The 26,297-nt window shown below is 35.7% G+C and overlaps 1 protein-coding gene across 8 annotated transcripts in view; it reads right to left on the reverse strand.

Moving 5' to 3' along the window:
* Window positions 1-7,078: 7,078 nt before the first annotated feature.
* rap1gap2b (RAP1 GTPase activating protein 2b) overlaps window positions 7,079-26,297 on the reverse strand; it is a 40,893-nt gene continuing 21,674 nt past the window's right edge. For 3 of the 8 annotated variants that reach the window (XM_083565604.1, XM_083565600.1, XM_083565602.1), the window contains 21 exons: window positions 22,005-22,089; window positions 21,131-21,166; window positions 19,220-19,252; window positions 18,881-19,099; window positions 17,550-17,653; window positions 17,337-17,415; window positions 17,064-17,117; window positions 16,151-16,234; window positions 15,368-15,468; window positions 15,044-15,173; window positions 14,743-14,898; window positions 14,061-14,132; window positions 13,882-13,968; window positions 13,531-13,662; window positions 13,271-13,414; window positions 12,271-12,383; window positions 11,241-11,348; window positions 9,071-9,188; window positions 8,559-8,664; window positions 8,331-8,401; window positions 7,079-8,244 (listed from right to left, as the gene is read on the reverse strand). In XM_083565604.1, coding sequence (XP_083421730.1) covers window positions 8,236-8,244; window positions 8,331-8,401; window positions 8,559-8,664; window positions 9,071-9,188; window positions 11,241-11,348; window positions 12,271-12,383; window positions 13,271-13,414; window positions 13,531-13,662; window positions 13,882-13,968; window positions 14,061-14,132; window positions 14,743-14,898; window positions 15,044-15,173; window positions 15,368-15,468; window positions 16,151-16,234; window positions 17,064-17,117; window positions 17,337-17,415; window positions 17,550-17,653; window positions 18,881-19,099; window positions 19,220-19,252; window positions 21,131-21,166; window positions 22,005-22,079 — 2,031 coding nt within the window. In that variant the 5' untranslated portion in view covers window positions 22,080-22,089 and the 3' untranslated portion in view covers window positions 7,079-8,235. Of the gene's footprint in view, window positions 8,245-8,330; window positions 8,402-8,558; window positions 8,665-9,058; window positions 9,189-11,240; window positions 11,349-12,270; window positions 12,384-13,270; window positions 13,415-13,530; window positions 13,663-13,881; window positions 13,969-14,060; window positions 14,133-14,742; window positions 14,899-15,043; window positions 15,174-15,367; window positions 15,469-16,150; window positions 16,235-17,063; window positions 17,118-17,336; window positions 17,416-17,549; window positions 17,654-18,880; window positions 19,100-19,219; window positions 19,253-21,130; window positions 21,167-22,004; window positions 22,090-24,076; window positions 24,468-26,297 lie in introns of those variants that run through there. The other 5 variants (XM_083565603.1, XM_083565599.1, XM_083565601.1 and 2 more) reach the window with 3 other exon arrangements.

Here is a 26,297-nt window from a genome sequence, read left to right on the forward strand (position 1 = left end):
AAATGGGAGATTTGAAATTGGTCTGTAATTCGATAGCGTGTTTGGATCCAGATTAGGTTTTTTAATGAGGGGCTTAATAACTGCTAACTTGAGGGATTTAGGGACATGACCTAACGATAGTGAGGAGTTAATAATATTTAAAAGAGGCTCACCAGCTGTATATAACACTTCCTTCAGTAGTTTAGTGGGAATTGGATCTAACTGACATGTTGTTGATTTAGCTTTCATAATAGCATCATACAGCTCTTCCTGTCCTATACATGTAAAACAGTGTAGTTGTGGGGTTGTAAGTACGATTGTGTCGGGAGATGCTGTCAGAGGTTGAACTGCCACAATTGTTTTTCTAATGTTATCTATTTTTTCAGTGAAGAAATTTATAAAGTCTTCACTACTAAACTGTGATGGAACACATTTTTCAGATCCCTGATTTGTTGTTAATTTAGCGACTGTACTGAAAAGGAACCTGGGGTTGTTTTTGTTATTTTCTATGAGTTTGCTCAGGTGTTTAGCTCTAGCAGCTTTTAGCGCCTGTCTGTAGCTAAGCATACTGTCTTTATACGCAATTCTAAATACCTCCAATTTAGTTTTCCTCCATTTTCTCTCCAGATTACGTGCTGTTCTCTTTAGGGCATGCGTATGACTATTATACCAAGGTGCAGGTGCTTGTTCTCGAACCTTTTTTAACCGGATGGGGGCAACAGTGTCTAAAGTGCTAGTGAGGATAAGGTCTATGTTGTTTGCCATCTCATCAAGATGATCAGCAGTTATGGGTTTAATATGAAACTGAGATAAATCAGGCAGGTTATTTATGAATCTGTCCTTAGTGGTTGGAATAATAGTCCTACCAAGTCGATACCGTGGTGAAACACGGTTAATCTGCTCTACCGGTAGTGTGTACAGTAGGAGATAATGGTCTGTGATGTCATCATTCTGAGGTAAAATATTTATATCAGTGACGTCTGCTCCGTGGGATATTATTAAGTCTAGTGTGTGGTTAAAACGGTGGGTTGGTCTGGTGACGTTTTGTTTAACTCCAAAAGAGTTTAGTAAATCGACAAATGATAATCCTAGGGCATCGTTTTCATCATCTACATGAATATTAAAATCTCCTACAAGCAGCACTTTATCAAAGCTGATCAGGAGGTCTAAGAGAAAACAAGCAAACTCATGAAGAAAATCAGCGTATAACTGGGGTAATCGGGTCTATGTCAACTACGTTGTAGGGGACATAACCTAGAGGCTTGCTATTGAGAATTCCCTCTATCTCGATAAGTACTGTTTGAAGAACTTCCTCTGTTACTGTTTGTACATGTACTACTGTACGGAGGGCATTTTTAAGAGATCGGATCTCTCTTTACCAACATTAGGTGGGTTGAACCAAAATTCAATCTTTTGTTTGGCAAGATGTTGTTGAAGTTCCTGGCTGCAATCAGTGTCTATATCTGTGAGGAGTTGTGAGACACCTAAAGATTATTGCCAATCTTTTCTCCAAGCGTCTGCCTATTTTGATTTAAAAGGCCATACCAATCCATACCAGTACTGTAAAAGGGAGGTTTGTGGAGTCTCAAACATGCTGGAGGTAGATCAGCCATTTTAGGTATTTTAGCCTTCCACTTATGACATTCTATGCAGTTCTGTTGGGATTTTCGAATTGGCTCACGACCTCTCAGTATCCAGACATTTCTCCTCATCTCCTCATCTCCTGAATCAGACCATAAGACCACTCGGCTGATCTCTAGTGGGTTTAATTTCGAGCAATTTAGAAAGTTGTGCACCAATAATGGCTGCACATAGTTCAAATCTAGGGACAGTTTGTTTGCGTTTAGGAGCAACTTTAGATCTAGCGATCAGGAAAGCAAGGTGAATTCTACCCTCTTCATATCTGAGGTATGACACAGCACCGTATGCTTGCTCTGATGCGGGTTCGATTGTTGTGTTGTAGTTCAACAGGGATCACTTAAACAGAACATGCTTGGAACCTTCAGGGCTGTCCAGGTACAGGGCTTCGTTCATGGAACTCACTAGACAGGTACTCTCTGGTTGAGAGAGGTTATTATTCTCATGAAGGATTTGAAAGTGTTTCCGATTGCACAGACAACAGAGCTTCTTTAGGGTTAAATTTCTAGCTAGGTGTGTGCGCCCATATTTCCAGCAATTTATATTTACATTTGCGGCATTTGGCAGACGCCCTTATCCAGAGTTACTCCGACTTACAACTGAGCAGGGGAGGGTTTTAGGGCTTTGCTCAAGGGCCCAGCAGTGGCAGCTTGGTGGTGGTGGGATTTGAACCTGTGATCTTCTAATCCAAAGCCCAATGCCTTAACCACTGAGCTACCACCTATGTATATGTGACAGAATAGAATAGCCTTTATTTAAGACCCAACCTACTTTTGGACACCATCTGTTTGAACTTTTATCCTCAGGTAGATGCTTCAGGTCAGTCATATCACACACAAACATATCCAGGGACAGTTTTTAGGCAATAGCCATTAGATAACTGAACACCAAGAAAACAGTGAATCAGTAAATGCTGTCAAAATTGACCCATTAAAACAAATTAATTGAAACTGCACAACTATCCACATATAAAGCATTTTCCTTTACAGGTTTGCATATTTATTCATTCAGAAATAATTTTTTAAAGTGGCCCTGTCTATTACTACGTTAATATTTAAGTGATTTTACTGTACAATCTTTAAGAGAATTAATGGCAAAATCACTCCAATGTGTTTGAATATGACATGATTAAAATTCAGTGATCTTTGGGGTGGTTTTGCCATTACTTTTCTCATTAATTGTACAGTAAAGTGACTTTATAATTAATTTTGTCTTTACAATTTATTGTATAGTTTAATAGACTATACAGTAAAAGTGTGTTTAAATTTGAGCCATGATTTTATAAAACACGAAACTGTATTATTTGTGTTCTGATGAAAAATATTGTTACATAAATATTCAGTGAAGACTGACGCATCTTTACATCCATTTTGGAAGCTCCCAGCATGCTTAGACACACAAAACAAAGAAAAGTGTGAGTGGCTTGACCGTGTAGTCGCAATACAATACTGGCTAACGTGTTTTTTAATCTAATTCATCTTAAATTCTACTTCATCATGTGTTCTTGGTTTTAGCAGCAGTCCCTGGTCCGAAAGAGCATGAACAACATGGTCCTATTTATAATTTTGACATTTTTAATTGCAAGAATAAATAAACTGTCAAAATATCACTGTATAAGCTGTTTCCTGCCAATGTTTTAAATGTGCGTGTTAGGTAAACCTATATTAGGGCTGTTAAAAGATAAAAAATTACAATATTTAATCGCACAGTTGTCAGGAGTTAACTCGTGATTAATCGCAATTTAATTGCACATTTTTATCTATTCTAAATGTACCTTAAATTTGTACTTTACAAGTTTTTATTAATCTAATCAACATGGCCATGGACAAATATGTATGCTTTATGCAAATCAGTGGCAGGCCGTGCATACTGGACCTTCAGTGAGGACTTACCCGAATTAATCCACCTCTTAATACCACCACTATTAGGTTGCAATTATGGAAACCATCAATACAATACAAAAACGCAATTCAACAACAATCATCATTACAGAGAGAAAGGAATTTCGCATATGGAGAGTGAATACTATTTTACTAAAGCAAAAAACCCAGTTAAGACAACTCCAAACCTCTACACTACAACCTCAACTGTGCCACGTACATCATCTGGAGCAGTTCAGAATCACTATTTGTCTAATAACATGATAAAAACATAAAAATGTAAATAAAATACAACCTACTCACCAGAGATGCATACTCATAATTTTCTAATAGAATTTAGGTTGTAAATGTAGGTCAGTGCTTCTGATAGTGTTTAGGCCAGCTGAGAAGGCTTTGCTGGCCCTGACCGCCCGCCACTAATGCAAATGCATGTTTATTATTAGTGAAAAACTGAAAAAACTCAACATAGAGCATAGAGCAAAATAAACACCAAACGGAACTTTTGCCATGTTTCCACAAGGCCGGTTAATGAGCTGATGCCGAAGAAACTGTTTACTTTCTAACTTTATTACGGATTACATAACCAGAGAATATTTGTCTTTGATGTGAATTAGTTCATTTAAAAGTAGACATTTCAAGCTTTCTATACATATGGTCATGTGTGCGGCAAGTATTCATGTATGTGTCTGCGAAGAGAGATGACCGAGACGGCAGAGAGCACACCGTGTTTTCTTTATTTTACAAAAGGACAGCATTTTATTGTTATCGCTTTACATATTTGAATGATGTATTGTTCTCTGTACGATCAAAAAGACAGAGCAATTAAAGTGTGTTTTGGCGTTATGAGGAAAAATGCCACAAAACAGGCCCCCAGACGGGTCCAGCAGATGCATTATGGCAAATTTTGTGGTTGGTTTGTGACTTGGAGCATCAGTAAAATAATGTTTAGTGATTAAAAAGGCATCATCATAGTAACTCACACTCACCAGATATAGATTATACTTGTTTAACCAAAATAATGAAGAATTGAAAGTTTTATTATAATAAAATGTTCTTTATTTATTTAACATTACATAAGAAAAACATTGAGACTCAGTGAATAATCTGTACCACAAATACTCAAGTCACCTTAACTACATTGTGTAAATCTGTGATTTTTCTGACAAAAATATACAGAAACAATACAAAATACAATTCTTATTTAAGAAAATCAGTAGTCATAAACATAGAACTAAATATATATATATAATATATATATTCTGGGTAATCTCCCTGTTATTTTATTTTAAAAAGATCTATATATATATATGTATATATGTTTTTAAATAAAATAACAGGGAGATTACCCAGAATATAAGAAACTGAAACATTCCCCTATACAACATTATGTAGTACAATTTCATACTAGGGATTTTTATTTTGGCCACACAATGCCACTTTATTGTACTTAATAATTCTTAATGCTATATGGATTTGATTTAAAAATACCTACAACCTTATAATAATGATTAGAACCAACAGTTGATCAATCTAATTCATTAAGTCTGCAAGTATTTTGAGGACTGTTAGACCTCTCAGATGTTGTGAAGTTGGATTGATAATAGTGGCGAAAAGGCTTATTTTGAGGATAGCAAGCGCCATTGTGTGACACTTGTGTGGCCATGGCTCTGGTCCAGGAGGCCCACTCCTCTGTGTATTTTGGTTTTCTCCGCTTCCTACACAACTCCATACAGAAGTGGTCATTATTAACATTTGGCACTGTATTGAAATCACAGTTATTATCTATTAACACAATAGATATCTAATGCTAAGGCCAATTATATTTATTATTATGTGCTTAAATGCTTTAATCCTCAAGTCCCAATCCTTCAAGCCCCTTAGTTGCAATATTTTAGGATTTTCTTTTAAATACTACAATTAAACCTAAATAGACATTAAAAATAAATGTGCCATCACAATTTAACCAAACAGTGGGCTAAAGCAAAAAAAAAAAAAAAAAAAGGAAGTTTACAATTAATTGTACAAATTAAAAAAGTGCTATCTAATATTTGTTTGTTAACCTTTCAGGAGTGACTTGAAATAAAAAAAACCCAATTCTGGTTTCCAATCAGAATATTACCTCAACAAACTGAATCAGTCATGTTGGCAACATAGAAAACCTGAGTCTGTGCAAATCAGTGGGGCCCCCAGAGTCGAGAGCTATATGCCTATGTTGATTTATTGATTAAACTTTAGTTTAACAACATTCTCATGTCCTAATTAATATCAGTCTACATAAATACGTGTGGTAAATATGCTGAATTCATATTTATAATCAATGTCAGGGAATTATGAGTAAAAGAAATTGTGTGGTGGTCTAGAAAAACCCGTCGGATGACAGTGTGGCTGAGAATTTTCTCACCAATGAACAGAGATCATCTGAGATTATGCTAATCATCAAAGTAATGACTAGTTTCCATTTTAAATATATAATTCTTTAACATTTGTCAGGAAGATTGTTTTCACTTTTTGTTTTTTTTACTTTTTGTAAATATTAAAGTGCTATAACTTGTCTTTTTGTTGAGATATGCAAGTGCAAGTGTGAGGCATAGTTCAGTTCAGGAGAGCTTTCTAGTTTTTGGAACTAATGTGACCATATGAAGAGTTTTCCCAGGCCACCATATAATTTCCCTTAGTTTTCTTAATCATTACAAAAATATTATACTCTACAACCAATAAAAAAGCAGCCCATGCACAAGATGTAGACTGACACACAAATGTACTCAAAAACAAAGCTCTATCAGCAAAAAAAAAAAACAACCTGTGCTGGCCTTGTAGAATAAACAAGTGCATTTACTTTCAAAAGCATATAATCTCTCTCTCTAAATAGAATAAATATATATTTAGAGAAGGTGACTTGTAAAGTGGTTGTTTTTCTAGAGGTCAGGATTCAGTACCATTTTACTTTCTTTGGAGTCACAAGTATTGCCACAACTAGCTATAAATCTCACTTTTTTCTAAATTATGAATTTAATAGACTTTTATTTTCTAAAATGAACTATTTGCAGAAATATTGGTTTCTTTGAAATGAAACCTGCAGTGTAAGTTACTAATTTTCTCCTTTGGAATAGGGAGTAAATAAACTGTGGAATAAATAAATGTCATTTACCAATTTTAATGCAATTGCTTTTTCTGTAATGCATACTAACGTGCCTCTTCACCTTTTTTTCTTTCTTTTTTTATTATGATTAGCAAGGAGATAATTACATTTCTATAAGATAATCTCTGAATGCAATTCTGGCAGCAAGATAAATGACAGGTTTATATCCACATGCTGGTTCTAATACATTGTCCTATTTATTTTTATTGAAACTTGGTACACATGGTAGAACTAAGACAAAACTCTCTTTTTTAAGGTAGAGAGTTTTTATTCTGTTTTTATAGTAACAGGTCACACCAGGAGAGTATATTATATTGCAGATTCTCCACATAAATGGATTTACACTGATATAATAAAGCTTTCTGTAAGAAGTCTTTTTGGAGACAGAAGGCTTTCCAGTGTCTAATACCATGGTCAACTGCATATTATTTGCCTTTATTGATTGATTTATAGCCACTAAAATATATATTATAATAGAAAGTAACTTGTTCATGGATGTTCTGTAACATTAAATGTAACTGCAAACAGATAAATAGTATGATGTGTAATTTTTTTATATAAATTGTAAATTGTAAGAGTTGACAAAATTGCTGTGGTGTATTTAGGGATTAACATTTCAGGACATGCTATTACAAGAAAATAATCAGCGTCAGGTTTTTTTTCCATTATTTATTCAAGCACTGTGTAATAACACAGAGCCCAGCTCACTGTAACATTTATACAAGGGGCCAAAGATGTTATAGTTATAATTTAGTATAAATTGGCCATTAGATTTAATGGATTTAATAAAGGATGTATTTTTGTATTTTTAAAGAAAGTGGTATAAATCATTTTACATCCTAAGATCTAAGTGCAATATTGCTAAAACTAAGAAATGTATGGTAATGAGACAAAATCAATATTTGAACACAGTGTAACTGGTGTGAGGTCTTAAAAGAAAGTTCAGAATTCAAAATTGTTAAAAGTTATAAAGTTGTATTTGCCAAATGTGCTTAATGTTGCTGAAAGTATAATGGATTCTGAGATTTGTTTAAAATGAAAGGGGAGCTGACTGCAAAAATTAGGTACTTCATTTGGTATTTATATGCTTGCATGGTTTATTATATTAATAAATGTATTATATTAATAAAAATTTGAGGTACATAAATCTCATTCAGCTAAACTTTCAGTTGAACAATAAAACACAATGAAACATAAATTGAAATCTTAGCTGTCTGGAATACTTTGTTGTTTTAAATTCAATATCCTGCAGCTATGTTGTCCTGCATAACTTTCACTGTTTTGGCTTCCTCCCTCCCAAAATAATTAAAAATATATATATTGCTATGAAAAGCCCCAACAAATCTCATCAAAATCTTCGGCTGAGTTTTCCAGATCAGGAAGGACCAGTAGAAGGATAAACCTGCTAAGCTCTAAAAATGCTATTTGTGAATATGATGTGTGCATGTATAAGATCACATGACTTATGCCATGTTGCGGACTGCTCAAGCTTTAGTAATATTTCAAAATCCAGTCTCCCTCTTACTCATTGTGCTGTCTTGGTCCACAGCTCATGTCTGGCTCACACAGTGATCCTGGTCTCTCTTCATTGTTTGGTCACTAATGTCCCTGTCCAGAATAAAAACATCCAGTTACATCATAGTCAATTACAAGACAGGTGCAATCTACTGATGAATTATTAAGTAAGATCTTACAGGCGCAGAGTGAGCCAACTTGTCAAAACGGAACCTCAGACTGGATCTGGGAGAACTCTTATTCTTGAATTCTTTTGATAGTAACAAAACAAGAAAGTGATTATTTGAATTAAACATTCTCACTTGTAAGCAAACAAAGAATGAGAAATAAAGTATTGACTACTAACTAGTAACAACATTTAAAGTAAAACTCAATTTGGAAACATTAAGGAAATTGCACTTTATTACCCGTAGGACTGCGGCACATGATAACAGGAGTTCCTACATTCTGACCGTCCACACAAAGAGAGGAGCTACACACCGGTGACAAACTGGGAGAAACCTGGACATTGGTCTGGAGAGAAAAAGCAAAATGACTCACTAATCCAAACATTTTCATTTTACCACTGCCCATGTGCCCTTAAAAAATTTACAAAAAACACATTATTCATTTGAATTCATATTAAATGTATGGACACTGTCACAAAGTATCTTAACAGACATCGGGATGTAAAAACCATATGAACTACCATTGCAAGGCAATATTAAAATGCATGAATACTGTATGCTTCTATTAACAATTGAATTATCTGATATTATCTTGCATGGATGGTCCAACATTAATTAGATTGTGTGGTTCAAATGGCCATCTGAAACTCAATTTTTATGCAACACTAACAACCAACCACAACTTAGCACAATGAGTATAATCAAAAACACTGCCCAGACACACACAAACACACACACACATGCAGGCTCACAGGGTCTCCTTCTTCAAGTGTGTCCGTATCACCAGCAACACTGCTGAAGCTGCTTGTGCTGGAAGGAGAGCGAGATATTTCTGGGCTTCGTGTGCACTCCTGCAGCTTCAGAGTTGGTCTACAGTAAGACAGGAACAGTAAGACGGTCAAAGAGAGATGACTGGCAATATGTTTAAACAAGCATAAATGTTTAAAAAAAATAATTAAATTCAAATACAAGTAATAATAACAGCACAAATGAGATGTGATATCTAGTAATGATTTGAGAAAAGTCAGAATACATCTATATAGATGGCCCCTCTTTATTCAGTTTGCGTGATAAGAAAAAAAACATCACTGTATATGCCACATTGCCACCATTTTGAATGTTTTTACTGCTTGTAAAACAGCATTACCCTCTATTCTGGTTATGCCATATTAGTTTATGTGAGAATAATACACCATATGGAAAATAATTTCTTGGTACAACTGACGTTTCCAGCCATATGTGTTTTTCCCCCAAACTGTAAACGCAAATTTGAAGGCACATAACGTGTTATATTCATGCATGTTAACACAAAATAACTTTATTAACGCACGATTAATGCAGCATGCATTTCTGTTTTTATTTAAAATATTTTAAAAAAGTATAAAAGAGGCAAAGACGTTCAATGCAACACACATTAATTTACAACATCCTTTCTTTACTCTTTAAAAACAAACTGATCAAAATTAGAGAACACTTTCAGATACCTTCCAGTTATTGGTGTTAATCTGGCACCTGGTGCTAATTTCCTTGATTATCTGTCAACCCCTATTTAACTGGCAGCCTAACTTCCAGTTTCACTGACTCTGCAAGATAGTGGGCCGTCTAAAGTGACTGAAAGCCTCCGGCAGCAGGTTGTCCAGATGAAGGCCAAAGGGATGACCCTATCAGCCATAGCAAGACAAGTTGGTCGTTCCAAATCTGTGATTTCAAGAATATTGAATCTTTACAACATCACAAACTCATTCAAGTCCACCAAGAAGGCTGGTCGTCCACGGAAGACAAATACAAGGGAGGACAGGATACTGCGGAGGATCTCAATGGGCAATCGTTTCCACACTGCAGCTGGAATTGCTCACCAGTTCAGTGCTGAACTTGGTAAGGATCCACATACGCTGTCTTGACGTTTAAGAGCATTTGGACTGAAAGCCCACCAAACCTCTCATTAGCAGAAAGAATCAAAAGGCTAGACTAAGCTTTGCTGAGGAGCATGTTGTGTGGACAGAGGAGAACTGGTCTAAAGTTCACTTCAGTGATGAAAACAAGTTTAATTTATTTGGGTCCAATGGGAAACATTATGTTCGGTGACAAACTGGAGAAAGACTGAACCCAAAGTGTGTAAAGAAGTCAGTGAAAAGTGGAGGAGGAAGTGTCATGGTTTGGGGCATGTTTTCTGCAGCAGGAGTTGGGCCTCTTATACAGCTACATGGCAGAGTGAATGCAAATGTTTATCAGAACCTTCTTCAACAACATATGGTTTCTTCCATGCATTCATCACCCAATCGGCCCACAGTGTTCATGCAGGACAACGCTCCATGTCACACAGCAAAACGGGTAAAGCAGTTCCTTTAAACTGATAACATTGAAATATTGATATGGCCTGCCCATAGTCCTGACCTCAACCCAATAGAGAACCTCTGGAAAATCCTAGGTGACAAAGTTATGGCCAAGAAAACCCACTACAGTCACCGAACTGTGGAGAAGACTGGAAGAAGAGTGGACCAAAATCACACCAGAGCAGTGTGAGAGACTAGTGCTGTCCTGTGGCCGCAGATGTGCTGAAGTACACTTCCTACTAACTGCCGACTGTTGTAACCTTCAGAAAATTTTGTTGTAATCTTTTTCCATGCTACAGTCATTGTTGTTCTCTAATTTTGATCAGTGTGTTTTCTGCAATATATTGTTTTTTTTTTTTTAAATGCCTTAGTTATTTTGTGGAAAAGGTGTTCTGGTAGCATGGTATAGACAGGACAAAAACTCCTTCAACTGTTGAGCAGTGAAGATGACATTATTTCAGAATTGTTCAATTGTTTATAAATTGTTCTCTAATTTTGATCGCCAGTGTACATTGCTTTGCAGGTCACAGCAAAGCTTGAGTGGAACAGCTAGGAAAAGAGAGTATTTGATAATGTTTTGTGACAGTACCTCTCTTTATTCAAGCAGATCTCTGGAGAACTGGGGTTTGATGAGTTCTCTGATTTAACCTCTTGTGAATGGTGACCGTTGTCTAGACTCCTCTGATCACAGAGCATACTGGAGTAAAGTGAGGACAAACAGAGGAAATAACTCACAGTGTGAGTGCAAGGCTGTTTGTACGCAGTCATTTTTCACTGCACAGTTTGATAATATCTCAGTACACTGTGTGGATGATTTATAGCATCCTTCAGAGCTTTTGTGCATCTGAGGAAGGTTATTTTGCTGAACCGTCCCCATTTCCTTTTCATTCCCCAGGAAAGCATTTATGAAACATTGCAACATTACAGTATGTGGGCGCTTCAGCTTGTGTGGCTTGTGAATATGTTGTGGTGACCTGGGAAATCACATGCATACATTTTCTAGTGTATACAGTATATAATTATTTCCTGAACTGTTTAGATTTTTTCTCTTCTGCACACATCTCAACTACAACTGTAAGTTATATCATTGTAAATTATTTGCCCAAAAGAAAAAGGAAATTACATTGAAAGATTAAATTCTGACTGTACTGCAGGAGCATCACAGATTTTTCCACAGCTAGCAGTGATTACAAACAGAATTAATTAGGCTTAAGTCTGTTTTGATACAGCATGTAGCTATCTATAAACTGTGGGAGGAAATCCGGCTTATCTAGCAAGGTTTTATACATTTTTAGGAAGAAAGACTGTCTGCTTGTTAAACCCAGCATGATTCTAAAGAGAGCTGAGGCAAGGCATGATGTTAAAATATGTTATAAACAAAAAAAACCCTGACTCTTTTTATAATGTTTGCAAGGGTTTATACAGGGTATTCTGTCAGATTGTCCCAGACCACCAAACCTAAACCAAGCATGATATTTGTATAAAAATATTTGCTTGGTAAAACGTACAAGTGTAAATAAGATAACCAATACATATTTATTATTTCGCCTGAATAGATGTCAGTGGCAATGATTTTTAAGTGACATGCAAGTGTGGTTTTGGGCTTCAGTGTGACTTACCTGCGTGTTGGACGCTCAGTCTGCCCATCCATGCTGTGCAGCCGGGGAAATAGACACGAACGCCTCTTCACTGGGCTCTTCAGAGGAGACTTAGCCGTAGATGATACTGGGCACTACAAAAAAAGTTACAAGTTTTCCAGCTTAAAATAAAATTCATAAAATTCTGTCATTTCTAATTACACTATATGTAGTCAAAGAAGTTGATTACATTTGGTTGTACAAACTGCACGTTTAAATCATCATTGTTTGTTTCACTTGTTTTTTAATGGTGTAGGACATGACACTACTGAGAAAAATTACAAACAGGTGTTACAGTATTTCATCTTCTCAGCACATACTATAGCTTGGCATCACTTCACATGAACAGCAGACACATTTTTTCCAAAAGTATATAAATAAAGAATAGTTTTTCCAGCAAATGTTCCAGAATATCAGAAATGATGTGATTTTCTTTGCATGATGCAAATTTATTTTAGTTTTCTGTGCCAATTGAAAGAAACTTACACACAAAAGAGGAGTTTGCTAAACAGCTAAATTGGGAGAGAAAGGACATTATATTTATATCTGGATGATGGCTTTTCAACCTTTTTTTGGTTTCATTCGGTGATATGAAATGGATAGGATTGTTGTGTTAGTCTGCATTAGCTAAAAATCATAACCATTTTGTGTAGAAATATGCTTATTTGTAAGTTATAGAAATGCTGGATGGATCACTATTGGGAAAAATTGATTTAAGTAGTGCTTTAGACTGAATTGAGGCTATTTAAATTTATTATTAATAATAATAATATTAAAATCACAAATAAATCAAATAATTATTATTATAATAGAAATAATGGTTAATACAAATATTATTTGACCCCACCTATGTCTTTGGTGACCCCATTTGGAGTCATGACTTCGAGTCTAAGAACATTTGCTTTTAAACCTATTCTTAGTCACAAGCAAGCAAGTGTTTGTGAAAGTACTGAGCTTGTAGATGTTCTTTTGGCATGCTCACCGAGTTCCTATTGCACTCAGGGCTGCTGTGAGTGAGACCAGCTCCACTCAGACTGGTGGGTACTCCTCCTCCTCCCCCGGCAGAGCGCCCATGCTTCTGAGAACCCATCGTCTCCATTGAGTGACTACGCACACGCATTGCTCGCTGAGGCAAAAACAGAGGCAAAAGGACAAGGGAAAGATATCTCTGTCAGCTTTTTTTAGAAGCAGTGAGGTTGTTGCACCTCAGCTTTAATGAAGTAATTTCTGTTTTCTGGGCACCTTGATAGACTCCAGTATTCCCCCATGGCTTCCATTCTCCTCATCACCGCTGAGCGGCTGACCCAGAAGCACCTGAGTCTGTCTGTGCAACTCATTATGAAGGGAGTCTAGCAACGCTGTTCGTGTTCTCTCCTAGCACACATGTATAGGAAAAAATACGAAACACAAATTGTATGAGTAAATGTATAATTTAAACTTCATGATACATAAATTACACCTCTTATTATGAAATTGTCAACTGTAAATGTTTTTAAGGAAACATACTAACCAATACTAGAATACTAAACACAAAATCATACACTTATAATCATATACTATAAAATGCCATGTTTTTGACCGTTTTGGACTAACCTCAAGCTTGGCAAATCGATCAGAGCGATAACAGGCCAGTTCTGCATTGATCATCTTAGTCAGCAAGAATTCTCTAAATTCTGGGCCCTGGTGGATGGACAGAATGAGACAGCAAAAACAATGATGTGCAAAAAGTCTTTTCTAATATAGAAGTATCTATTATGAGTGCAAATATTTACCTTTCTGAAGACTTGTGGGTTTGGAAGCGGAGGACCGAAGTGTGGTACATCATCTCTTGCTGTGACAGAGACCTGCAACACATCATTCATGATTAGCCAAGACATAAAGATATCTTATTAAGTTTTGGAATGACAGCCCAGATGGATGGGCTGTCCTTCTTTATCTCAATAGCTATATCTATCCTTAAGTAAGGCAGGTATATTGCGGTTTACTTCAAAATATCATGTTTACAGATAAAGGTTCATATGTGTGCATACCCATATTGAGATTTTCAAATGAACATTGAGAGATGACTCACATATAACATCTGATGAAGATGTACTGTATCCTGATTCATAAATCACATATATCACATATATATATATATATCACTTCAGTGATACGTAATCCAACTTACTAAACGAGCCAATTCCCATCCCATCATCATTAGATAGACACACCCCATCCTTGCACTAAGTTTACATTTTATATTACATTTTATTCATTACATTGTATATTATTATTATTATTATTATTATTATTATTATTATTATTATTATTATATAATTATTATGTATTTATAACAGTCATGGTTAAAGAAAAGTAGGAGATGCTTGACAGAAATATATCAAAACAGTCAATATGTTCAATATATCAAAGGTGATTTGCATAATAATATAAACTAGCCTAGTTGTTTTTTACCTTGTATGTGGTTTCGTCTGTACATGGATTCTCCACCTGGACCAGGATATAGGCATGAAGAAAGTTGGACGCGATCATATCAGGCACAAATGGTGTGGCTTCTTCTTGGAAAACTGTTGCCACTATATCATTTCCTATGTGTCTTTTCCTTTGGAGCTTTGAATAAGTGAAAAAACATATCCATTTAAAAAATAAAGCCCCAGATGAGTCACTAATTGTACACATTTAACACTTGCAAAAAAAACAACTTTATGACTTGATTAAGGGTAGCTAAAAGGTAGTTCTCAGGCTGAATATGTACCTGTTGTGTGTCCCCTTCTGTGAATGGTAATTTGGTAGAGACATGGAACATGAGCTCTTGACCTTTGAACACAGTGTAGACTGACTGAGAACCTGTCTGCCCATTGCAGATATCCAGACCACCACGGAACCTAGCAGTCAGAAAGATCAGTTAATCCTTAGCTTATTATTAAATTGAATAAAACACAGAGCATTTTTATTCTGCATTTTTCTTTTCCTCTGCAGTAAAAGTTTCCACCATTTTTAACCAATGTGCTTAAATAAGCATTGATTTAAAAAATTCCTTTTGTGTGATAAGATGTCCTTGTGACTCTATCTCTCTTACCCTTTAAAATCCTGCAGCTCCACGCAGTCTCCCAGAATTTGGAGAAACTCTGTAAAAGCTGGTGTTTCCTCATTGTTTCCAAATAGCTCCTCTTCTGACAACTGGTTTACACATAGAGAAGAATTCAACAGTAATTTAATCAAAGGATCAGCATAAGTAATTGCAAAATTTTAAAGGTAGAGTATGAGGTGACTGGCAAAGGTCAAAATAGGCAAACACAAATTACTCAGCATCTCATAAATAAAGTAAGTTAAAAACTTTTCATGCATTACACATCAGACCTAAGATTTGAATGTACATACACTATGTGGACAAAATTATTGGGACAACTGACTTTTAGAGCCATATGTGATTCTTTTCCAAACTGTTACCACAAAGTCAGTGACATACAATTATATAGGGTGTCCTATTTTCCCTTCGCCTGAACTATGTTTCAGCATGGCAAAACCCTCACACAATTCGAGTTCTATGAAGATATGGTTTACATGGTTTGTACTGGAAGAGTTTAAGTGTCCAGCTGTAGAACTCTGACCTCAACTCTATTGAACACATTTGGGATGAATTGGAATGCTGACTGCACCCTAGGCTTCCTCACCATACATCAGTACTTGATTTTATTACCGCCCTTATAGCTGAATGAGCACAAATCTTTAAAAGCACACTTTAAAATCCCAGAAGAGCAGAGGTGAACATGGAATGTTCAGAAAGCACATACAAATCATTCAGGTGTCTACAAACTTTTGTCCATATAGTGCACATGAGAAAGAAATGTGTGTGACTAACCTGACCAAACTTCTGGTAAATGACACCAAACTTGAAAGTGTTGTTGAGCTCATGTTCATCGTAGTTCAGTATTAAATGAGATCCCTGTTATGTAAGAGCAATATATTTTAAAAATAATTTCAAAATAAGACTTTCACTTCTGAAAAAAAGATGCAAAAGGTCGTACATAAAACTAACTTAGAAATAAACATCTAAGGTCAGATGAATTACAGTGAACAATTTTGCAGTGTTACATGTTTCTTGTAAATGTTTCAGTTAAAAGTATTTATTACATTTGAACACTGTCTAATTGCACCATCATTGTTTCATGGCGTTAAGTAATAATTACAGTAATTTGTTATAATGTTGCTCATTAAAAAGCATAAATACACAAATGTCTTAGTTTTTCAAATCACATTTTCACTGTCAACCAGCAACTATGGTGAGATACAGGATTAACCAATCAGAATAATGCTTATCATTCTACCTAAGAGCCCACTAGCTACACTCTGAGCACAGAGACATTGAGATGACACCTGAGGAAGTACTGAAAGTCTATGGAAAAGGGGACAAAGTTTTATGGTTTATGAGAGATCCATTTCTAACTATTACTAGCATGTAATTTTGAAATGGCAAGATTGTATGATGATGAATCATGCCTTAAATAATTCAGTGAGAAATTCTGAAATTTTCTGTATGCATTACCATGTCACACATTCATTTTCAACATTCTTAATCCTCAGCTGCTCAGCTGTATCTTGTCTAAATGAGCAAATGTACATGTGAACAAAAAAATGTAATTCAGAAAGCTGCAATCTAAAACACTTTCAGTCCTAGAGTGAAATGTTTTAACTTCCCTTTTTGAAGCCATGATCTGAAAGTAATTTTGGTAATAACTAAGATTATAATTCCCAGTTCTGAAGACAAAACTCACCCTAGGGTACAACACAGGACTGAACTTCAAGCCAGCAATATCTTCACAAAGCAGCTACAGAAAGAGAGGAGAAAAAGAGGGCAACAGAGTTAAAATCTGATGCAAGTTCACTAACCTCACCTGAAGATACAATATTATTATAATTAAATGCTAAGATCAAAGTGATCCAAATGGTTGTGGTTTAAAAGCAATACACAGTGTTGAAAAAAATTTCCAAAAGGCTGCATGAGTTCAAAGCTCACTCAGTGAAAATGAAAAACCCTGCGTCATCACCTTGGCTAACTGAGGGATGCTGGGGAGTTCAAGCAAACCTGTGACCAAAATCCTGTCATATATTGTCTTTGATGGAGTCCTGAGAGGAGGAACGAGAGCAGCAGAATCAGAATTTATCAAATAAATAAAACCAATTAGTAAAAAAGCAACTGACATTAAAATAATTGTATATTGCATAACAGCAAATGAAATCTGCCCCAAAGCAGTTATTACCTTAAAATGATGTGCAGATGCTCCTGATCCTTTGTTTCTTCATGCCGAAGGGACAGGACGAGGTTGCCATGGTTGCTGGCCGTGCAGTAGAAGTCAAGGTGATCCTGTGAAGTGAGGTGTTTCAGAGTCAGGCACAAAGATTGCAGAGGGACATTTTTTCAGTCGATTAAAATGTCTTAGACTGTAAAAGGATCTATCTATCTATCTATCTATCTATCTATCTATCTATCTATCTATCTATCTATCTATCTATCTATCTATCTATCTATCTATCTATCTATCTATCTATCTATCTATCTATCTATCTATCTATCTATCTATCTATCTATCTATCTACACACAGTGGAACCTCGATACTCAAGACCTCGATAGTTCACGACTTTTCATTTGGAACCGGACTAAGAGTAACTCGTGAAAAATCTGATAGTTCATGAGAAGCAGCGAGTGGCTTGAAAGTTTGGAGTAACATTTCAAAACAGAGTTTGTACTAATAAATTACATAAAAATGTTTGAAAAACTATTTTATTATTGTATTATTTATTTACAGTAGTAAATAAAACATTTATAACAAGTAATTCACAATTTTTGTTGAGAGTACAGTAGAGTACATGTGCAATTCCCCTTGAAAAGGGAACCATCAAAAGGAGAAATTTTTTGTTACTCGAGAGGGGTCATAGAACATATCCCCTAAGAGTATCGAGGTTGCATTATTATATACTGTGTATATGTGTAGATTAAAAAACATGTACTAGAATCCCTAACATACAGCGTTTTAGCCAGGTTAATCAAGAGAATGTAATACATAGGGTTTAATAAAACTTTTTCAACTGTAGCTCATTTTATGGTTAGTGAAAAGTTCAATTAAGATGATTAATAATTATGAATCATAATTCATAATAAATAATTAAATGCTTGTTTTTAGTAACAATACATCTAGTCCTAATTATTGCCTGCTAACAAGCCCCTAACAAATAATTAAATTACATTGTCCATTTAGTCTTTTAATGTTTTGACCCATACGCAAAATAAATTTTGATTTTATAGTCACGTCTGTTCTTGCCAATATAAACAGTTTCATTTCTTAAAATTAATAAATGGAACAGTTATATCACTGACTGTTATGGATCTCTGACACAGGTAGCTTCAACATATTTATATTTACACAATTTTTGTTTGATAAGTTTTTATATTTTTTATCTGCAAAACAAGTCCACAATTTATGATTGTGTATCAGAATTTAAGCATTAAAATAAAAACGTAATTTGCTAAGCTTTTTAAGAGTTTCAATTATAATTCCATTTCTGTGTTATTATATTTCCCCAGATGCTTACCCTGCCCACAAAGTGCTTGCGGTAGGCTCGTATGCCATAGTTACTCTCTATTCGATATCCAAAGTCTCCTGCTGAGGTTGCACCCTCTTCATCTTCCGCATCATACCAACTGTTTTCTCCAGAATTCGACGTGATAGTTGGAGTCTCAGGGTCTTCAATCCAGTAACCTCCAGACTCTGGACAAATCACCTGAGGGAATGGTGGACCATTCTGTAGCACCTAATACACAGAAGACATATATCATATTTAAGCAAAGTACAATATATTGGTTTCAGTTTGTCTTGGTTTAAGCGGTTTGGTAATAATTAGTTGATTGGCTGAGTGAGAAAAGCAACTCACCTTTTCTATACTCGTGTAGGGAACAAAATCTTCCTGATGGGAAGAACAATTATGTTAAAAGTTTTGATCTTGCAAACTTTCACATTTTCAACTCCTATGCTGACATAGAAGAAGAATACAACCCATAAAAAATGTACAGCTACAGAGATGAGATGACTATACAATACTATACAATACGGCAAACTGATGGCAGAGAATGCCTGTACTATAAATTTCCTGAAAACATGAACACAATCATGCACATAACCAATCTCAGGGTAAAATGATATGAGAAGGTACAAGTGTCAATATCTTGAATATAATCAAGCTTATTGGTTGTTGGTTAGCTCACTGGTTAAGTTACTGAACTTTAATGCACATTGTATGGAGTTCAAATCCCAGCACAATCAAGTTGCCACTGCTGGGCCCTTTATCAAGGCCCTTAACTGAACCCTCAACTGCTCAGTAGTGGAACTGCAATAAAGGAGTAACTAGTAATTATTGAATGTTTGAATTCAAACCTATTTACAAACATCTTGTTGTAATGTTTACCTTGCAATGTCATTTTCAGAATCTTTTGCTTCTTTTAAAATGAATGGTTCGAATTTTATTGTAAAATCATATTGAGAAACTATTAAAATGATAAAACTATATTCAAGATATTTTTGTTAACACTTTTTTACACTGTGATAAGACATTGTGATGGGACAAACCCAAAATAACACTTCAGGTCAGTGATACAGACAGCGTGAATCTCTAGAAATAATAGTAACCAATATCTGTCTATTTAAAGCCATTGCAAATTAACGTATATGGTTACACTTAATGTATTATAACTGGATATATGGAATCTAGTTTTACATTGCAATCTATTACATAGCAGTTAATGTCATTAAATGCTCTTTTTTTATTGGGACACCTGTATTTTTGTGTCTTGTCTGAAACAAAAAACCCTAGGTGTTCAAAAACATTTTTGTTCTTTGGGGGAAATTTATTTCACCTTTATAAAAGGTCTTGGTTGTAAGTCCTTTGTAAGAGTTAAGGAGATCAACTGTTTGTGGCAACTCCAATGCCTCTCAGGCCTCTCAGGCATTCCAAAACTAACTGTGAACCATTCAAATGCATATTGTGTTGAAAAGTAATAATTAAAATATTGTCTGATATTATAATTGTAGTTGCACAGCATGGATTCTATTTGTGTAACAGCACAGTATGTCCTATTAGTCCTTTTATAACCGCAACTCCAGATGACAATAAGCCTTATATTGCAATGATTAGTATTTTCATCATTATTATTATTATTATTATTATTATTATTATTATTATTATTATTATCATTCATTTTCTCCCGCTTATCCGTAATTCGGGTCGCGGGGGCAGCAGTCTAAGCAGGCCCCCGCCTTCGACTGCTGCCCAATCCTCACAGCACCGTCCCTTACGGTCCCTCCTGCAGGTGGTGAGCCCACGGGAAGGTATTATTATTACTATTATTATTATTATTATTATTATTATTATTATTATTATTATTATTATTATTATTATTATTATTATTATTCTGAGTGGTAATGACTGTCTGTTGGCTCATGGCACACCACTCCATTGTTGATTATTTTCCTATAACAGAATACTATTTTGGCCATCAATCTTTTTTGAAACATAACGACAATACATTTGACCTGAAGTGCAACTTTGAGCTTATTATTTGTGCTCTGCAGACCTTTATTCTCTGTGGGCCTGGTCTCATCTCATCCACCTCAGACACCTGCTATGGTTCAAGGTCAAAAGGTCATGAGGTCATTGACTAGTTGAGATTTGCTAATTTTATTCAAAATTATTTTATCTGCAAGATTTTGTTTGTTTGTAGGAAACCTGTTTGATGTTAGATTTATGTGAACAGACCAAAATATACAATTTATTCAAAAAAATTCTTACCTCCATCTTTTCTAGTGAGTCAAAAAAGGGTGTAGACTGTAGGAAGAAAATCAATTAATTACTAAGCACCAAAAGACATGATACATTGATTAGTAAACAAGACAGCTTGCTCTTACTTGATTGATTTGACCATGTTGTTCATGGTAAAATAGTTTAAACAATAAAATTATAGATTGGCACAGTCAAGTTTTCTTCTTTAATACATTCCTGTCTTATTATTTCTAACGTTCCAACATGTGAACAAAGCTGTAAAGAGAATTTTGGCATCTGTATTTGGTGCATATTTTATTGTTGGTTATATTAAAAAAATATTTTCTGCCCAAAAGTGAGTCATGGTCCACTGATCAAGCAGGACACTATTCTGCAGCATCATAAGCTCTTTTTGCTGGATAAAAGACAATGCAGTCGCTGTTCATTTCCCATAGTGGCATGGCAAATTACCCCCTGTTCTCCCCAGGCCCTGGTCCTTATCATGCCAGGGAACAGTTAAAGGGGCATTTAGTATGTTAATATTTAGTATGTTAAGTATAATAGTCAGTAGTTTTTTTCTAGGTGAGTAGTTCATCTCTCGACATCAGTGTTTTGACCAAATTCACATTTGTGTTACATTTGTCTTTTTCTCATGACATAATCAAGCATGCATCACACCACATCCGTCATACATCGGTATATGCAGAATAACCTTTTTTAGGTAAACTGTTGTAGACTTGAATGTGTTTCTGCAGCACCTCTCAAGAAATACTGCAAAGCATAGAGCAAAAAAAAAAAAACTTTAATAGTAAAGTTTCTAATTTGTAAATGTAACCATCTCTAGCTTCTTTGCACGAAGATTGCTGTACCACTGAGTCAGACGATTGAAAGAAACTTATCTCACCTTTAAGGCAGCAGGAGCAGTTCTTGGTGAAGATGGAGGGTAGTCAGCCGGAGGAACACTTAAGATAGTCAGCATCTCCTGCTTCCTGAAATATGGGATTAAGTATGAAAAAGTAGAATGCTATACTAATAGAACTTCAATGTTAGTGGTAGTACCAATTACAGTTAAGGCATTTAAAATAAAAGACTTGGATTCTGCTCATGAGGAATAAACAGCTTGAGACCTTCAACCATAACCATGGATCCATGAATGTCCACTTTCTCATTTGATCCAGAATCAGGTCTCTCTGTTTAATCTTTATAAGGTTCATCCTTATTTATGTCATCTGTTCTCATTAGAACCTTCTTTGGAACTCTTTAGAGCTGCTACAAACCTTGCTTCACATCCAATTTTCTCAGCTTTGCATTTTTTATAGCAGGAAGCATGGTATGGTATAAAATTGAATATGTGTGTTGGAGAAAGAGAGACAGAAAGATGAACATGCCTAAAAATATCTACCTAATAAATTATAATGTCTGTCTGGAATATAAGAATAGATTTCAAGGATCCATCATCAGACATGCCTCTACTTCCAGTGCCATGTCATCCATTATACTTAATAAAGTGGCCATAACTGCATCTTCAGATATTACTTACAAAGTTTTTTGGAGCAAAGACAAATTTTTACACAACAAATCCGTCTGTTACAATTTTATTATAATAAAAGTTAAAGAAGAAGAAGAAACCAGTGACACCCCACATGATCTCAACTTTCAGTTTCTTAATTTTAATGGCTAAACCAGCTAAGCCAGAGATTTGCCTTTTAAAGTGATCCATGCTGTGTCATAATCCCTATCTTTCATGTCTCAGAAAGATACAGATTAGGGGGGAAATCGGGTTTGACAGTTTTATTGCTTCCAGTTCCAGGCTGTTGCTGGGGTAACCAATGATTTTCCACCCAGCTCATCACTTTCGGAGAAATGTGTAGACAAAACTATTTTGTTCTACAAGGGGCTTTAGGCACCCCAGCACACAAACTTTGACCTATGTTTCATAGTTTGGCAGATATTCTCCACAAAGCTAATACAACTTCAAGGAACAGATTGGGTTAGCTGACCGATAGCTGCAATTATCCTTCTTACAGGTATATAGTTTTGCCTGTCATACTGCTTCTGCAATAAATATAAGGCATAAACAATTTTTAAGTTTAAAGAAAAATCAAGGTTGTGTAAATATGTAAATTAAAAATGTCCCCTCCCTCTGGAAAGCCTGTGTTACATAGAATTTATTTGCATGATGGACCTTGATTGGCTTGTATATTTTTGATGCAATTAAAAAAAGGTGAACCAAAAAAAAATCATACTCCAATCAGTATATGTTAATTCTGAAGAAAAGAAATAAATGCATGAAAGAAATTTTTTTCCAGTCTGTCATGATATTAGAGGCATTTCTGAGTTTCTTATATGTTTGTATGTCTTGCCTAATATTTTGTTATTTGTTGTCTATGTAAAGGACTTTAATGTACTTTAATGGACTGTATGTACACAGTTTAATTTGCACTTTAAGCTACTGGTAACAGTTTATACTTTATTAAAGGCTTGTTTAGGAACAAACATGCCCCTGGCACAAAGGATAAGAGAATGTAATACTTTTTAACCATCAATTGGCAGCCAAGAGTTGCAATAATGAACAAATAAGAGACTGTGGAACTGAATGAATGGAGAGTGAATGGAATAAGGTGAAATAACAGAGAGAATAACCAAAAACAGCAAAAGGTGAAAGTGCAGACCCAGCAACAGAGTCTTTTCAGGAACTAATCAATGAAAACTTCGAATTCTTCTTAGATTTGGATGAACAAAGCTCCTTAGGACCGCTCTAAGGTACAGAGCAGACGGATGCAATCAGTAATTTTATTACATGTGTCCACATTTCACCAATATGAAGCAATGCCTAAGAAAATGCAGGTTTCTCCAATGCATGCAGCCAAAAGACTAGTCCACTTCAGTAGTAATCACTTATCTCTGACTATTCACACCTGAGAATGAACAGACGTGAGCACACATACACACATGCATGCACACACGCTCACCCACCGCTGGCTGCCTCTGCTTCGGAGTAGCTCTCTTTCTCGCTGTTTGCGTGAGCGGTGCAGGAGTCCGATGAGAGCCACGGCTGCACGTATCCCAGCTCTCCTGCAGCGCACTCTAGATCTGAGCTCAGACATGTCTCCTGATACAGTCTCTAATGACAGATTCGCACCTGGATTCTGTTGCAGTCTGCCTACATTACTGAGGCACTGAGCTTCAGCCGACGCTATTCCACTATTTCCCCGAGAGCGAGTGTCTTTGTTTATGAGCATCCTTCATCATCTGTCTGTATGTCTCTCTCTCTCTCTCTCTCTCTCTCTCTCTCTCTCTCTCTCTCTCTCTCTCTCTCTCTCTCTCTCTCTCTATCTCCTCCTCCTCTCCCTTTCTCACCCATTCTGTGTCTGTCTTTCTCGTGCTGCTCCACCAGCCGTCCCTTTCAGCTGGCATTTCACTGCATGTTTGTCTCTCCTTATCTATCTGTCCTTGCCTCATTAACCTTTGTGATCCTCTCTCAATATGTAGAACATCTATGTGCTGTGTCCACATGCCTCTCAAACCTTTGTCTTTCCTGCATTCCAGGCTAAACCTAACCCCTTTTCCATAGAACGAGAACAGATCGTACCAATTCACATACCTATTCCTAAATTGATTTTCTGATTACACTATGTCTGAGACTTTAGTCTTCTGCTCACTGACAAATACAAGAACAGCTCCCCTTCATCTCGCACATGAAAAATAGTTGTACAATCTCAGACACTATTTTGCTTTTTTATTAATTGCCATGTAATACTTTTGCAAATATACAGATGTATTTTTAGTAAGGCAGTGGCAATTGAATAATTACCAGCCATTGACTGCAGAATCTGTCCTATTTTTGCCCTAGATGTGATTAAGGTTAAAGGCTCTGTAAACAAAATTATTTCTGAAGCTTATCAACATTATTGTGAGATTCATGATAGTATCACTAATAACACATAACAGCTGCATAAGCTTACAAGTTGCACAATCGCTAAAAATCCAGGAAACATAACAATAAGAACATTCAATTTAGTAATGGCATCCTATTTTTCTCTTGCAAAGGAAAAACCTTTTACAGCATTTGACAACTGCTCTTATCCAGAGCGACCTACAATTGTCATTTGTACTATTGCAGTTGTGGTTTAAGGTCCTTGAACAAGGGCAAAGCAAACACATCTAAATATGTTTAAAAAAGTTTAGAATGCATTCAGTGGGCGATCATAGGATTACAGTTAGAGAAGTCAAATCAGCAAGTACTATCCACGTACAAATCTATAATATCAAGGTATGACTCTCCTTTGTTTTTGGGGAAAGTAAATCTTTAAGTAGTTGGGTCAAAAGTGCAAAAAAATCCTAAAAGAAAAATAAGCTTTTAGGAGGTAAGAAAGTTTCACCTGGTTTTCTCTAATGAGCTAGCAGTGTGAAATAGTCTGAAAGGATATAATTTAAAAAAGAATGCATAACTTGGTTGAATGGCTATTGCTTTAAATCACATGGCAGTGATTCAGTCTTTATCCCACTTAGAAGAATGGTCAGTAATGAGATGCTGGCAGCATGCAAATTTGCTCTGTCCCTGTGAATCTAGCTTCCACACAGCACCTTGCATTTGCCAATGCTTATTCAGGAGAAGATGATAAAGTATTCTGAGGCCATTGTAAAAAATAGCCCTTCCCACACAAAATTAATTGGGCATACATACAGTTTGTGCAGGGATATTAAATTACATAGGTGATTTGTAACTAGTTTAACCCTAAATGCAAAGAGCATGTAGGATTTTTGGGGGAATGAAAGTGTTAACACTTTATGTTATGGAGAATGCACAAAAACACTAGAGGGTGTTATTCTCTAACCAGGTGAAGCACATGCTGTAATTCGGAGGTGCATGTGAAAACAAGACACTGATAAGATAACCATGCCAACATTCCCTTTGGGAGCTGGTGTCCATGAATGCATGCTGCTGTTCATTTATTTTCTATAAAGAAAAAACTTTGACTGACATGAAGGTTGCACAAAATATTTTCCTTGTTATGTAATCCATATTTTTAAACGTAATGAAGCTGAGGTTGAGGAACTGTCAGTGCCAACATTTTCATTTTTAAATGATAAGAATAGAAAAAAAAAACAATGATTGTGTAGGTAGGTCATGGCCACTGTAGATTTGTATCTGAATACAGAAATTGATATTTGCTGCACAAAACATAATCTGTTT

This window comes from Silurus aristotelis (assembly GCF_946808225.1).
Source record: "Silurus aristotelis genome assembly, chromosome: 16".
Lineage (NCBI taxonomy): Eukaryota > Metazoa > Chordata > Actinopteri > Siluriformes > Siluridae > Silurus > Silurus aristotelis.